General features: G+C 43.1%; 1 protein-coding gene across 5 annotated transcripts in view; it reads right to left on the bottom strand.

Annotated features, from left to right (window-relative positions):
• The window catches only part of DEAF1 (DEAF1 transcription factor), a 48133-nt gene that overhangs the window by 10310 nt on the left and 21008 nt on the right, over window positions 1-16815 (bottom strand). For 2 of the 5 annotated variants that reach the window (XM_053286395.1, XM_053286397.1), the window contains exon 10: window positions 11814-12064. In XM_053286395.1, coding sequence (XP_053142370.1) covers window positions 11814-12064 — 251 coding nt within the window. Of the gene's footprint in view, window positions 1-1628; window positions 1835-7541; window positions 7667-11813; window positions 12065-16815 lie in introns of those variants that run through there. The other 3 variants (XR_008313940.1, XR_008313939.1, XM_053286396.1) reach the window with 3 other exon arrangements.

Genomic DNA, 16815 nt, shown 5'->3' with positions numbered 1-16815 from the left:
CCTTCTGGATCGCCTGAGGAAGTTGGGTTTGGGTGGCATGGTTTTACAGTGATTCCGTCTCTGTCAGATTCCAGCTGGTGCCACTTGGGGACTGTTGCTCTGCAAAGTGGGAGTTAATGTATGGAGTTCCACAAGGCTCCATACTGTCTCCAGTGCTCTTTAACATCTACATGAAACTGCTGAGAAAAATCAGGAGATATGGTACAGGGTTTTATCAATATGCTGATGACACCTAAATCTTTCTCCATATCAACTTCATCAGGTAATGGCATTACTTTCCTAAATGCGGTGGTGGTGGGCTGGACAAGGGATAATAAATTGAAATTGTATCCAAATAAGACAGAGGTACTGTGGGGGGTCAGAACTCAGGAGATGGTTTAAATCTTCCTGTTCTGGATAGAGTTACATTACCCCAGAAAGAACAATTATGTAGCTTGAAATGCTCCTGGATCCCAAACTCTCTCTGGTTTCTCAGGTTGAGGTAGTGGCCAGTGGCGCTTTTTATCAGCTAGGGTATTTTAGGTTGTTTTTTGTTTGTCTCTGACAGCTTTCTAAACGGCAGTTAAGACACATTTGTTTAAGGCATTTAATTAGATTTACAGTTTGACATTGTGTTAATTTTTAAATTGTTTTAGTGTATTAATTTTATTTAAATTTGTATTTTACTGTATATAAAGGTGCTAAATAAATATTTAAGAGTGCCTCCTTTGTCATGAACCCTCCCACCTATTAAGATCATCTGGAGAGGTCCAGTTATGGCTATCACCAGCTTGTTTTGTGGCTACTTGGGACCGGGCCTTGTCTGCAGCTGTCCCGGGGCTCTGGAAAACACACCCTGTCAAAACCAGAGCTTCTCCATCTCTTGCCATTTTCCCATTATAAAAAAGGATTCCAATTCATATCTTGTTACCCTGTTATTTCCTCTCTGCATTTTCAGTCACACACTCAAATAAGCTGTGCATTGCAACCTAGGCTGTGCTGCAATTTGCATCTCCCTTTTGTGATACTTGATCCTTTAAAACAGGGGTGGGCAAACCTGGCCCTCCAGCTATTGTTGGAACTACAACTCCCATCATCCCAAACAACAATTTATTGTGGCTAGGAATGATTGGAGTTGTAGTTCATTAACAGCTGGAGGGCCAAGTTTACCCACTCCTGCCTTAAGAATATGGCCTGTTGCCTCCCTCCTAGATGGGACAAAGTCATTCCTGAGAGCTTGCTGTGTTCAGATTGTGAAAGGGCTCCTGACCTTTTGTCTGTATCACTGAAAGGAACATTTTGCCAGGTGCAGCTTTTCCGACAGACAGAAAAAGCTTTTCCCACTCTGGGGCTGGACCTTGCAATCCTATCTTTAGGCCATGGTCAAGGGGAAGGAGGTTGTGAACATAGGAAACTGCCATATACTGAGTCAGACCTTTGGTCTATTTAGCTCAGTATTGTCTTCACAGACTGGCAGCGGCTTCTCCAGGGTTGCAGGCAGGAATCTTTCTCAGCCCCACCCCCGAGGTACAGTACTACCTGCATTTACTTCATAACCTTGTGGGTTTCCAAATCCTTGTGTGTAAATCTTTGTAAATATATCATGTACAAACAAACATTTTGTATATAATTGTGCTTTGGCAACGTACTGTATGCTTTGGTAGTTTGTTGGTTCAATTAAAAAAAATCTTGTCCTATAAAAAAAAATCTTGTCCTATCTTGGAGAAGCCAGAGAGGGAACTTGAAACCTTCTGCTCTTTCCAGAGCGGCTTCATCCCCTGAGGGGAATATCTTGCAGTGCTCACACATCACACATTTCTCTGTTCTCTGTGGAACAGAGAAACAAAATTAGCACCTGTAAATACAAACATTAACTTTATGACTATGTAAAAATATATATCTTTAATTTTTTCACAGCATAAATTTGGTCTTTGAGATGCTTCAATTACCCTGAAAACTACCTCAATCCAGGGTACAGCCAGGGCCACTTAACACATTACCAGAGACAAATGTGAGATTTAAAGGGAAGTGGTTTTTTGCAAAGAGGCTCATCAGTTATTGGATCCTGATATCTTTCCTCCACATCTTTCAAAGCATGCGTTGTGATACATATTAGTAGGAGCCAGCATGCATCTGTCATCTCTTTATCTGAAAAGAGTTACTAGTTAAATAGATTGTAGGAATGCTGTGGACAGGGTTATCTTGATTTCAGCAAAACATCTGACGAAGCCTCCCATGACTTGACAATATCGTAACATGTGGGTTACATGATACTACTGTTAACAGTGGTGCACCAGCTGGTAACCTCCAGGCTCGACTACTGCAATGCGCTCTACATGGCTACTAGTTGGAAGGCTGGGGGCCACGTCCAGCCTCAAAAGCAGGATGCCTCTGAGTACCAGTTGCAGGGGAGTAACAGCAGGAAAGAGGGCATGCCCTCAACTCCTGTCTGTGGCTTCCAGTGGCATCTGGTGGGCCACTGTGCGAAACAGGATGCTGGACTAGCAGGGCTGTTGTTATGTTCTTATGTGGGGCTGCCTTTGTACGTAGTTTCGAAACTTCAGTTAGTTCAAAATTGGTCTCCCACAAGACCGGGGATATAGGGTGGCAATGGGCGATGAGAAGTCTTCATGTCATGTATTAACATGTGGCATCCCCCAGGGGGCTATTCTCTCGCCCTTGCTGTTCAATATTTATATGCATCCTTTAGCAAAGCTGGTGAGGAGTTTTGGGCTAGGGTGCCATCAATATGCGGATGACACCCAGCTTTTTCTGCTAATGGACGGCAGGCCTGAGGACATCATAGCCCACCTGACCAGGTGCTTGGAGGCAGTCGTAGACTGGCTGAAGCAAAGTCATCTATGGCTTAATCCGGATAAGACTGAAGTTCTGTGGCTGGGCCCGAAGAGGTCAGGGGGGAGTTTCCAATTACCAACCCTCAATAGTGCTTGCTTGATACCTCAGCCTACAGTGAAGAGTCTGGGTATGATTTCTGATGCCTCTTTGAATATGGAGGCCTAGATTATGGAGGTCGCTAGAAAGGCCTTTTTTCAGTTAAGCCAAATACTGCAGCTGGCCCCTTATCTGTCCCCTCCAGATTTGGCCACTGTGATCCATGCGACAGTCACTTCTAAGTTAGATTACTGCAACTCGCTTTATGTGGGGTTGCCACTGCGCCTAACTCGGAGATTGCAACTGGTACAGAATGCAGCAGCCAAGGTCCTTACTAAGGCGCCTTGACGAGCACATGTGACACCTTTGCTCTTTCAGCTGCACTGGTTGCCGGTTGAGGCCCGGGTTAGGTTTAAGGTATTAACTTTAACATTTAAAGCCCTACACGATATGGGCCCTCCATACTTCCAGGACCGTCTTGTTTGATATGTCCCTCGCCGGGTCCTGAGATCGGCCACAAGTAATACCTTGGTGATCCCGGGCCCTAGGGATATTAAACTGCAATCAACGAGAGCCAGGGCCTTCTCAGTGGTGGCCCTGGCTCTATGGAACGGTCTCCCAGATAACATCAGAGCTCTCCATGATCTGTTGGCCTTCTGCAAGGCATGTAAGACTGAAATATTCCGTCAGGTGTTCGGTTGCTGAGATAGCTGGTTGTAGAGTGATCTTGTAATCCATGGTTACTATGTCATGTGGAATGAGTACTGTATGGGGTTGGGGTTATGACATTATGTAAGATGTATTTTATAGAATTGTGTTGCTGTATATTTTATTGTTTGTAAGCTGCCCTGAGTCTATGGGAGTAGGGTGACATACAAATATAAATAAATAAATAAATAAGACACAAATTTTCTAACACCATAGTAAACAGAATCAAGATTCAAACTGATCTAGACAGGCTCAAACAAGAAGCAACAAGATGAAGTACCACAGAGACAAAGGTCAGGTCCTGAATGTAGGTAACAAAAATCAAATGAACAAGTGTAGGATGAGGGAGACCTGGCTTGGCAACAGGACATGTGAAAAGGATCTAGGTGGCACTGGCAGGCCAGCGTGCCATTACAGGGGAAGGGAGTCCAGTAATTTAATTACGGTTTTCCCTTCCAGCTGCCGTCAGCTCTCAGGACTCAAGGAGTAGTTCCAAACCCCACTGAACCTAACTGTGCTCCTTTGTAATATCAAGTCCTTTTTACCAGCTGCGAAGGATTTGACTACTCCAGCCGTTCCTTGAGGAGAATGACCTGAAAATAGTGGTACACCAGCTAGTAATCAGCTGGTAATCTTCAGGTTGGACTACTGTAGGGCTGCTTAACTTTGGCCCTCCTACAGATATTGATCTACAACCAGTGTGCCCTCTAAGCCACATGTGTGCACACACAAGTTTTTTGATGTCTGCTCAGTTGATGTTATATCCCGCTCAGATTGAATCAGGAAGTTCCCACTCTGAATAAACAGTGCAAACACACTGTCTTGATACTGCTGCCCAGAATAATGCCTGTTCTTAAACAGTTGAAGTGGCTGACAATATGTTTATAGGCAAAGTACAAAGTACCGGTTATTACCTTTAAAGCCCTGAAAAACTTAGGTCCAGGTTACCTGAGAAAGCACCTTTCTCTACAAGATCCCCAATGCTCATTAAGATCATCAGGAGGGGTCCATCTGAGGGGTGCTGCTGGTTTATCTGGTGGCAACCTGGGATCGGGCTTTCTGTTTTCACCCCCTAGGTAGTGGAACATGCTCCCCATAGACATGAGGCGATTATCTTCCTTGGAGGCCTTCAGGAAAGCTTTAAGACCTATTTTTTTTAGCCTGGCTTTTAATGGTATCTAGTTTTAATTTTAATCTGGTTTAAATGTGTTTTTTATAACTTTAATTGTTTTATGTTTTTATTTTATTTTAATATAAACCACCCTGAGCCACTTTAGGAAGGGTGATATATGAATAGAATTAATAATAATAAGTCTCTTAGTGGACTTCAGTCATGAACCAGCAGTGTGATGCAGCTGCTGAAAAGACTAATGCAATCTTAGGCTGCATTAGCAGAGACACAGTGTCAAGAACATGGGAAGCAATTGTTCCACTCTATTCTGTGCTCATCAGATCTCACTTGGAATACTGTGTCCAGTTCTGCACACTGCATTTTAAGGAGGACATTAATAAAATGGAATGAGTCCGGTGGTGGCAACAAAGACGCCGAGGGGGTCTAGAAACCAAGTCCTATGAGGAATGCTTGAAGGAGTTGGGTATGTTTAACCTGGAGAAGAGAAGCCTAAGAAGATATGTAACAGTCATTCTCAAATATCTGAAGGGCTAAACAGAGGAGCTGATTTGTTCTCTGTTGCTCCTGAGGGCAGAAGTAGAACGAATGGGTTGAAGTTACAAAGAATTAGATTAGGCTAGACATTTTTAGGCTAGTTATGAAGAATTTCCTAACTGTAAGAACTGTTTGACAGTGGAACAGTCGGTCTTGTGCAGTGAGACTCTTCTCTAGAGATCTTCAAACAGAAGCTAGATAGCCAACTGTTAGGGATACTGTAGCCGTTTCCTGCTCTGAGCTCAGAGGGTTGGACTAGAAGAGCTCCAAGGTCCCTTCCAACTCTAACATTCTATTGAATTGCAGTCTGATTATATACCACAGTGATGTTCTAAAAATGTAATACATAAGCCAGCCCTTATAAAGGGATGAAAATATGTACCTGAAAACTGGGTTACAGACAAAACAACATAACCTTCCTGCTCTACAAGACCTAAAACTCCAATTGTTTTGGGAACCTGGGATTCAAGTGAAAAGGCAGGGGAAGAACAGATCCTGAAACAGCCTTCTTTAAAAAGGGAATTCGTATAGGAAAGATATATATTTCATCCTCAGTGCAATTAATTTTGCAAGAATTCGTACTTAGGTAGATGCTGTCATTATCACTATTTTTTTTTTTTTTTACTAGAGCTAGTAAAGAAATAAAATTTAGATCCCTGGGGAAATTACATTTCAAAACTATTTTCCATTCCAAATAATACATCACTCTCACACACACAAACTCCAAGAATGTTTGCTTCAAAATATTGAAAGTGATTGAAACTGCAGACATAAAACATTTTTTTAGTCAACAAACTGAAGTTCTTAAGAAAAGTTGTTTTCCTGTTCAAAACATCAGTGAAATTCAGGAATATTCTGCAGAAAATTATGCGAAGATGAAAATTCTTTGCTTTAGTATTAAACATTGGTCTTTTAACTGGTCAATTGAAGATAATAAGGTAGACCAAGTAAAACAAATTAAATATCTTGGGATAGTTTCTCAATTTAATGGCCATAAAACTGCCCATATTAGATTGGTGGCAGATACAGCTAAGCGCAGTACTGGAGCCATATTGAAATTTTTTTTGTCCCAGGGAGGGAGTTACATTCCTGCAGCCATAAAACCTTATACGGCTAAAGTAATCCCACAACTCCTTTATGGGACACAACTGGGACCATATACCAATTTCAAAGATTTTGAAAAAATTCAAACTGGGTTCCTAAGAACTATATTTGGTGTACCTAACTGTGTCTCTAATTTGGTGATCCGCCTTGAGGCGAGTTTACTTAAATTGGAAACTAAAGCTTGGCTTCTAATGATATTTTATTGGATTAAATTACATCTTCACCCATTAGGGCTAATCCCAAAACTTTTGGTGGCCGAGCCTCATACATCCTGGTCCCGGAAAATAATAGATAAATTGTGTCAAAGTGGACTATCACCTGCCCTACTGTTAAAGAGTGGTGATAATGCAGTTTGTAGCCTCGTACGACAGAGATTAATTCATATTGATATCCAAGAAGATAAATTCCGCCTACCATCCTTTTATAAACAAATATACACAAGGTCGGATCTTGTTCTGGCAACATATCTATTTAAGGTTACTTTGAGCAAGTTTCATTGGGCCCTTTCTAGGGCTAGGTTCGATGCGTTTCCCTCTGCAAAGCTTTACGGGAAGTATCTGAAATTACAGTATGAAGATCACAAATGCTCTTGCGGAAGGGCGATCGAAATATGGCTCACATTCTTTTAAAATGTCCAATTTATCAAAAATCAAGGTGTCAACTAATTAGACCATTGGTAAAAGACATCAAGGGACAGGTGACTTTGTTGTAACATACCTATTAGCAGATAATAATGTAACAGTATCATGTGTAGTAGCTGAATTTTGTTATGTCGCCACCAGATTGCAAAATTTAAAGGAATAGATTTTTAATGTAGCTATATATATTGTTAATGTTTATCTTTATATGTATGATTGACTGTTTTAAGTATGTAAAGTTTTCTTCTTCTTTTGTTTGGTCAATGACTGTAGATAAAGATTGACTTGACTTCTGCAGAAAAAGCAATAGGATTGTATCCAAAGTAGTGCCTGAAGAAGAAAGTTCCCACAAGGGGAACCTCCCCACAGCAGCTTCCTGAGCCCTCCCAAAAAACATTCCTGTAGTGCAGGGGGAGTTGTGGCAGAGGATAACTCAACGTTGGGCAGAGGAACCTTGTGCTCATGAAGCTATTTCTTATAGAAGGTGCCTGCCTACGGTTTGAGACAACCACTCCCTCCCTCTGCAGTATCCCACACGCCCAAGGGTTTCCAACCTTCAGGAGAGGCTTTCCGGGAGGTGCAGCGAAGAGTGGCTGGGGCTTCCTTCTGCAGATGCTGCTTTGGATACAACTCATAATGTTTGGAAATCCCAGTTCTAACAAAGTTGAAGACCATTTCTCTTCAGAAATCAAAAAAGAAAAATTTGAATAGCAATAGGTACACCTGATCATAGTTCAATGCACAACAAAATTAGGACCAACAAACGGAAGTATTTTTTCACACAGTGCATAATAACTTGTGGAATTCTCTCCCATGAGATGTGTTGACAGCCAACAACCTGGATGGCTTTAAGAGGGGTTTAGATAACTTCATGGAGGAGAGGTCTGTTAACGGCTACTAGTCGGAGGGCTATAGGCCACCTCCAGCCTCAAAGGTAGGATGCCTCAGAGTACCAGTTGCAGGGGAGTAACAGAAAGAGTGGGTGCATGCCCTCAGCTCCTGCTTGTTGGCTTCCCAGCGGCATATGGTGGGCCACTGTGTGAAACAGGATGCTGGACTAGATGGACCTTGGGCCTGATACAGCAGGTAACAGGTAACACAGGTAACACAGTCATTTCTAGAGAATGGGGGGGATTTCCCTCCCCCTCCATTCCATGGACCCTGGTTTTTTCTTCGGATTTCTAGAGAATGAGCATTCAGCTGGGTGTAGTACTGGGGATCAGACTGAAGGTGGCTCACCCACATGCTCTCAATTGCTCTCCTATGCCCTATCTAGTCCTCACCACCCAGCAAATGAAGTAGTAAGAAGTTGAAGCCACATAATCAGAGAATTTCAGAACTGGAAAGGACCTTGGAGATCTCCTTGTCCAAATCCCTGCTCAGGGCGGGAATCTGCTACAGCATCTCTGAGAAATGGACATGGTTTCCAGCTAGGTAGGAAATGTGCAGCTGTTTCCTCCCACGCACCCCCTCATAATTGGTTATGGGTTCCACTTGCCCTACAAGTCGGAGGAATATGGCTACTCTTAGAATCCTTTTCATCCAGCTGTGCAAGCCACTACCTGAATCTTGGTGCTGGTAAGGCAGGATGCTGTTTGTTACTGGAGGGACAAAAGAAAAGTTTCCCACCCCACACCAGAAGCTGATTCAAAGCTGGAGCAGTATGGAATGTGATAGGATGTTGTTGCAGCTTATGTTTATGGATACTCTACCACCACTTCCTGTAGGTGGTACATTCCTGTAGGAATGTCTATTATTTATATTTTATTTATTTATTTATTTATTCGATTTCTATACTGCCCTTCCAAAAATGGCTCAGGGCGGTTTACACAGAGATAACAAATAAATAGGATAAATAAAATGGATCCCTGTCCCCAAAGGGCTCACAATCTCAAAAGAAACATAAGATAGGCACCAGCAACAGTCACTGGAAGGACTGTGATGGGGGTGGGGAAGGCCATTTACTCTCCCCCTGCTAAATAAAGAGAATCGCCAAGATAAAAGGTGCCTCTTTGCCAAGTTAGCAGCTGGCAGAAATAAAATATGCTCAAGATTTTCCTACTCAGGATGATATACAAAACACAGAAATATCAAATATCTGATCACCAAAAACAACATACCATAAAATACCAAATAATTGAAAATGGCATCATCTCTTATTAAGGGGATGGGGCGGGGGGGAGGGTTCTGACTATGGTTTATTACAGCACATAACTCTAGAAAGTAATTACACCTGGTCATGCAGCATGCCCTCGGGCTCAAGCAAGGAGAAGGAGAGTGGCAAGAAGCAGGCTGTGGAGCACTAAGTGCTTCGTGACTCACTGCTGGAAAACCAATGCTCTAACAGTCGTCCTCACAAAACACAACGCTGGAATAATCAAGCTTGTCACCTTTCATCCCCATTTTCTGGCTTTGAGAGATCGAAATTAGACAGCTAATCTATTATCATGAGGTATGTGTTTCAGTGGACAAGGCTGCATTGCCCAAAAAGTCTCACTCTTAAAAATCAAAAAAGGGGAAAGAAACCAAAAAGAAAAAGGACAATTTATTGAAAGACCATGCAAAACAACACTGGTATTAGGTAGCCTCTGAACAGGAACTCTCCAGTGTCAAGTAGCTGACTCTATTTCCCCCAGCTGTCAAGAAACAGATGTACTGTACATCTATTCACCTCATTAAATTCCTCTGCTGAGTTCCAGAAAACATGAAATGAAGAAGAACATGTCACAGGCTGAATTCTGCAAGTCTCGGTATAGGAAAAAATGAATTTTGTAGCAGAGAAGTGCTACAATGTTTCTCTTTGCTACCAATTAAATGCCTATCTTCAAGAAAGCATCTTGTTCAATTCACACTAATTTGCAACATCATCTACACAGCAATAGTCATCCTTTATACATTGCTAGGTTGGTGTGTTTCTGTGTGCATATGCTTTCAGGCAAGTTTTAGTTTATTTCCTTTCCTATCAACCTATTAGTTCAACACAGGTTCAGACTTCCCTTTTCATGTGAGCTGACAAAGAGCATTTTATCTCTGCTTCAAAACCGCCTGTCAGTCTCACACCTAGTCTCTAACATATTTCTGTTTAATAAGTTTGCTTTATTTATGTAGGTCTGGTGTGTATGGCTTACTTTAAAATCCTTTCACCACCACACCTAGCTTTGTGAATGGTATGGAAAGCAGGATTCAGATCAAATTTCCTTGTTAATATCTGGTGTTAGAAAAAGAATGGGATGATCCAGCTCCTTCCCAGCTGTGATCTGGAGGACACTCAAGTAAAAATGAACAAGCAGCTGCAAGTACTGCTTTAGGGATTAAGCCAAATGAGTATCTCAAATTTGTATGGTTTACAGATTATGGAGCATGTATACCCCTGAACAGACAAAGAAAGGTCCAGGGAGGCAGCAGATCAGCTTATTCTCCCAGCAGACTTTGCTGAAGACACCAGACATCACTGCAAGTTCACCGTGGCTTAAACGACTTGCCACTGTTTGCTCTCTCCACCAGTTTCCTGTGTGGCTTCTGGCTAGTCTCTGCTGGAAACTGAGCAATATTTAAGTTTTACTATGCACATTAAGCCACCTAATGGTCCAGCAGGGAAATAACCTGCCTAGAGAGCAGGAGGCTGTTGGTTCGAATCCCCGCTGGTGTGTTTCCCAGAATATGGAAAACTCCTATATTGGGCAGCAGCAATATAGGAAGGTGCTGAAAGGCATCATCTCATACTGTGCGGGAGAAGGCAATGGTAAACCCCTCCTGTATTCTACCAAAGAAAACCACAGGACTCTGTGGTCGCCAGGAGTCAACACTGACTCAATGGCACAGTCTTTTGCCATGCATATTACTCACAGCCACCCAGTAAGCTTGGTGGATGATTGAACCCAAGTCTTCAAGAGAAACCCTCTATCCACGGCATCTCACTGGCTCCATGATTTTTCAGCATCATTGTTGCATAAAGTAGGTTGTAAATCATCTTCCTAAAACTGCTTCTATTGCTTTTATTCCTTGTTCCCCAGAATGGCTACCTAATTCAGTCTCTTTGTTCTTCCTGTCCTCCCTACATTCTTCTCCACTAGAATCCTCTTTGCCACTTCCTGCTTTGTACTGGAGGAAATTACTCTGGCCAACAACCAATGCAGAACGAGCATGTCAGAAAGATACATCCGTGCTGCAGAGAACCTTCCTAGCTGCTCAGCATTGGAGGTCAGGAGATTTTGCTGATCTCCTCTGCCTCTGGAAGTGCCCTGCATCACCTAAAAATATGTCTCTGATGGTCATGCAGTCTTCAGGGATATATTTTCAAGTACTGCAGGCCACTTTCAGAGGCAGAGGATATCAGCAAATTCCTTTCCCTGCCCTCCACTCTTGGTCACTGCAATGATGGGGAAACTCTCCACAGGGCAAATGCATCTTCCTGGTGTGCCTCTGCTGCATCAGTCTGGTGGGGCAAAAGGGACAATTATTTGGCAAATGCAAGTGTCCACTAATCTGCATACAATCCTTGATGTAAAAGTGGTTACATTTTTTCTTTCGCTATTGAAAACAAAGGACAACAATTTTCTGCAATGCCATCAGTTCCATGTATTTCTCAAAACTTCAATACCACCATTATGGATTCTTTTCTGCAGTAAAACTGAAGAATACAACCGCAAGTTACCAAGCTCCATGGCAGACAGCTTTCCACTACCACATCAAAGAAAGAAGCTGGGGGTTATCAGTGTTGCTCCCTGAACAGTTGGCTGTAGAATTATTGGCCGCAGAATTATTATTATTCTACAACAGAATAATAATAAGAGCTAGAATTATTGCATTTCTTATAGCATACTTACCTCTTTCCTCTCCACATCCGCTTGGATTTTTGCCTGAGTGACAGCGGCTTCTCTGTATGAGGAGCTGGCCTGCTTTGCTTGTTCAATCAGTGTCTTCAGCTGCTGTGCCGTGTTGAGTAGCGAATTTACCATCTCCTCAAGGTACAGCCAGCTTCGCTGCTCTGTCATTTCTAGACCATTCACCACTGATGAGGATATTGTTTTGGTGGGGGTAGCGGGTGGAACAGCCAGGGCAGGAAGCGAGGTCAGTACTGAAAATGGAAAAATCAAAACAATCCTACGGAATCAAGTAAAATACTCCAAATCAAGTTTGATCTGGAACTTACTGTATAGCCAACATGCTATAATAACCTCAGTCTACTCAATCAGAGGTTTGGAATAGCCTATCACCTGGGCTAATATAAAAGAATCAATTCCTTGAAGAGTGCCAGCAATGCAAAATTCATAACTATAAGAGCTGGTTCAGATGTCATGCAAAACTACAATTAAAACCTAGCTCTGCACAACATCCCCAAGCTTTAGCAGTCCCCAAGCCATGCTAATGCCTGCACACACTTCTACTTCCAACTAAGGTCAAAACAAACCAAGACTGGTCATGATGCCTAACTGACCAATCACGGTTTATTCTAACCTACTTACTTGGGGAAAAAACCCACAGTCTGAAACCAATGTGTGAAATGAGTTACAGATTGCAGTTTATTTCAAGTAAACAGGGGAGAACAAACCAAGATTGGTCAGTTCAAACATCACAATTGACCTTGGTTTATTTCAACCTAAATTGGAATTAGCAGCTTGCACTGGCATGGGAGGAAGGACTGCATGTTTCTGAAGCTCAGGGATGTCACAAAGAGCCAGGCTTTAACTGAGGTGCCATTGTGATATTTGAATCAGCCTTAAGTGCTCTTTGGTGCTCAGCTGTTCCTTCCAAGCTTTGGAGCTCACTTTCAACAAAGACGAACCTTGAGTGTCTTCCAGAAACAATGCGGGACCTTTTCCTTTTTCAAGCATTTTATGGCTTGAAAGAGAGGAGGCGTTTCTTTTAAAGGGCATCTTTTTAGAGGTACATTTATTAAGCAGAAGTGGTTTTTCAGATGTTACCAAGCATTTGACAATGGCTTGGTTTAAAAGCCAAATACATGTTAAAATAGCTTTGCTGTGGGAATAGGGGAGGAGAGGTAGCTGTGTTGCTGTTTGTGTCTGCATTCCTTTTTTAAAAGGATGTGTACCCCAGCATGTAAGGGAAGAACCCCAGCCTAGAAAGGTGACTTACATGGGAGCTGAAACAAACTGGCCTCAAAGTTGAGCACCATATGGGGGCTTGGCAGAAGCTCCAACAGAAAGAGCAGAGGGAAGTCACACAGCAATAGTGTGTGCTTGGTAGATTGCAGCCCTCTAGATCTGGAATGTCTTTCTGCTCTACAGTACACCTCTGAGTCCCAGAAAATGAGGACAAACAAAAGGGGAGGATCTGCCGTCTTCAAGCCCGGCTTTGATGCTTGGTGATTTATTTATTTTTTTAAGTTGTCTTGGTGGTCTTTTAAAAAGTGGTCTTAAAAAAAAAAAAACTTGGTGATTTTTTTTTTAAGTGGTCAAAGAGCAGAAGGAAGTGTGGTGGAGTAGGATGGCAGGTTAGGTAGCTCACCACTTTATTCCTCCAGACTTTCTACCTGGTCTCTGCCCTCTGCATTTTCAAAAGCCATGAGTGGGAATGGGTGGAGGAAGTGACAACAGAGTGGCACTAGTACTGAAACTGTCAGGTAAAGCAGAAGGTGTACGGTAGGGATGTGCGTGCACTGGTTCGGTGCTGAACCAGTTCAGACGATGTCCAAACCGATTCAGCGCCACAGGGAGGGGAGGGGAGAGCAGGATCTTCTTTTCAAAAAGGAAAAAGGAAAGCAGGTACTCTCCTTACCTGCTCCTTACCTGCAGCTTCCTGATGCAGCGGATCTCTTCCTAAGAACCTACATGTGGCACCGGAACACACATGGCATCATGCAAGGGTGCCATGCTTACCATTTGCGTGTTAAGATTGGTGTCGCTGAACACGCAAACGCAGAGGCGCACCTAGGTAATTTTGGAGCCTGGACCTAAAGGCCTTTGGAGGCCCCCCTGCTACAAGTTAAGCATCAAGTTAAGCATCATAAGAGCCCCTGGTGGCACAGTGGTAAAACTGCCGCCCTGTAACCAGAAGGTTACAAGTTCGATCCTGACCAGGGGGCTCAAGGTTGACTCAGCCTTCCATCCTTCCGAGGTCGGTAAAATGAGTACCCAGAACGTTGGGGGCAATATGCTAAAATAATTGTAAACCGCTTAGAGAGCTCCGGCTATAGAGCGGTATATAAATGTAAGTGCCAAGTGCCATTGCCATTTTTTACCATGTAGATTCTTAAGGGCACAAACCACACCACCCATGACAGACTAAAGATGATTTGGGGGTGTGGAGATCCAGGGGGTGTGGAGGGGTAAGAGCGCCTCTGCATGTAGCAGAGAGCCAGTATGGCGTAGTAGTTAGAGTGGTGGACTAGGACCAGGAAGACCCAAGTTCAAATCCCCATTCAGCCATGAAGCTCACTGGGTGACTCTGGGCCAGTCCTGTATCTCTCAGCCTAACCTACCTCACAGGATTGTTGTAAGGATAAACATAACCTGGCTTCCTAAGGTTGCAGTCCTACCTGTACTTACCTGGGAAGTCCCACTGAACTGAGTGGAGCTTATTTCTGAGCAAATATGCTTAGACTTGCCCAGCAGCAAGGCAATCACCTTTTTAACAACAGTTCTGCCGATTTCACAGACAAGGGTTAGGATTGCAGCCTAAAATGCTTTGGATGAGCTTTCAATGTTTGGACTTTTTTTAAATGTGAGAACCGATGAAGAGATTATTTTAGAGAGCTAGCAGCCCCGAGGATTTGGTGAGAGGGGAGAGTGGGCAGCAGGAGGAAGTGTGTGTGGTCACAAGCATCACAGGCTCTCTATCAGGAAGGAAGGATGCAAGCAAAAAGAGTGAGCAAAGCCAGCAAGGACTGCGAGAGAGTGGCTAGCAATAATAAAATCAACAATCATGATAATAAAAACAGTCCCAAAAAGCAATGCAATAAAAACACTACACCAACAGAATAATGCAGCAACCATAAAACATTGGAACCCAAAGCTTAATCCAGCAAAAAAACAAAAACAAAACAGGAACAGCAAACAAGAGAAACCAACCACACACACACCCCTTTGGAGACTAAATGGAGGAGTTTTCACCTCGGAAGAATGATAGCGAAGGGAGCAGCCCGATAGCTTGATTTCACATAGCTTGATGGAGGAGGGTATGGGGGAGGGGATCTCCAGAAACAGCCTCAGAGTTGGCAAAGGTGGGGACAGAAAGGCTTTTCAAGGTGGGGGAGAAATTTTGAACATGTGATTCAATTTCAGGAATTACTTTTGCAGGAAGCTCAAATCACAGGGGGAAAAATATATATTTGTGATTTCCCAGATTTCCTGCCTACCAAGCAGAGCTCTTTTGCCTTGCATGTAATTGTTAGAGGACTAAGCGCACAGTTGCTGGGGACAGCAACTGTGCACGCAGTTGATGGGAACTGGGGTGGCCGTGGGTGGCTTCTGCCATCATGGAGGGGAGGCTGGGGAATGTTCGGAGCCCCCCGCCCCAGGGGCGGAGGACCAGGCCAGATCCCCGTGGCCTGCTCCTAAGAGCGCCTCTGCGCAGATGCCATGTGCGTCCCAGCACCGTGTGAGGGTACTTGGGACAAGCAAGAAGCAGCAGGTAAGAAGCAGGAGAGCAGGTAAGGAGCTGCTCTTCTCTTTTTTAAAGATCCCACTCCCTGCTCCCTCCTCACAGCACCGAACCAGTGTACAAACCTCGGTTCGGGCATATCCCTTGGGTAGGGAGGTGGCTGGCAGAGGCAACTGGCAGCCATGCACACAAAAGAGAGGTTTGCAAAAACTCTCCCCACATATTTAAAAATAAAGCTAGAAATAAATATTTAGCAGCATGAACGCAGAAATATTCAGAGTTGCACAAAATAATTTAAACATTCCAGAATTTCTGCCCATAACACGCTATGAGAGCTTAGAGGGCTTCATGTCAGCTCTGCTCTGCTTCCCTACTTTAGGCAAAAATGCTGAGTTGACTTTAAATATAGACTCTCATCATAAATTTACCACACAGACTTTTAACCTTTACAGTACAGCTACAATGCAAGGGTAAAGCCATAAAAGAGACGATTAACATTTAAACCGCAAAGCTTTTATTAAACAAAACAGATGTTTGCCCAACTGTGCTCATAGGATTATGGTTATTTAATGTGAATTAGGAAAACATGCCTCTCTCTCCACACTTCTATATTTGCAGAAGAGAGCATTTTCAGCTACTAGTCATTCTACGTGAGCTTGACATTTGATACTGGAAGCATTTATACTTCCTTCTAGGGTAAGGGCCACTTAGTGCTTTTAAACATATATTTGCACTTGCTCTTTAGAAGAGCCAATGCTTCATCAACAGTGTGCTCCCTAGTGAATGAAAAAGGAAAGTTTAAAAAATTATGCTAGGCAATAGATCCCGATAGTGGAATATCACAGACATGTAAATATACCTGTGATATTTTTATATTAGAGACTAATAATGTGTATTCCAGCAGAGGAGCATCTCATTATTTGTAAGTCAGAAAGAGAGAAAAAGGTGTATGGGCAAAGCAGAGAAAAATATGAACTTCAGGGCTTGTACAGAAAGACTAGCTTTAGCTATTCATGCACCTCATTGCACATGCAAGGTGCACTTGGACTTAAAACTGCTATGAGAATACAAAAACACAAAGATGAATTTTCATGAAGATTCCATGTTATAGTACATAGCATAAGAGTATGGATCTGGATGTCTATCCCTTTGCCAAAGGTCTGTATTATACTTGATGTTAAAGGCATGTGACAGGCCTGCTCAACTGTGGTCCTCCAGCTCTTTTTGGACTTCAGCTCCCACAATCCCCAGCCACAGTGGCCAATA

This window comes from Hemicordylus capensis, chromosome 1, assembly GCF_027244095.1.
Source record: "Hemicordylus capensis ecotype Gifberg chromosome 1, rHemCap1.1.pri, whole genome shotgun sequence".
Classification (NCBI taxonomy): domain Eukaryota; kingdom Metazoa; phylum Chordata; class Lepidosauria; order Squamata; family Cordylidae; genus Hemicordylus; species Hemicordylus capensis.
This window is presented reverse-complemented; position numbering and strand designations above follow the sequence as displayed.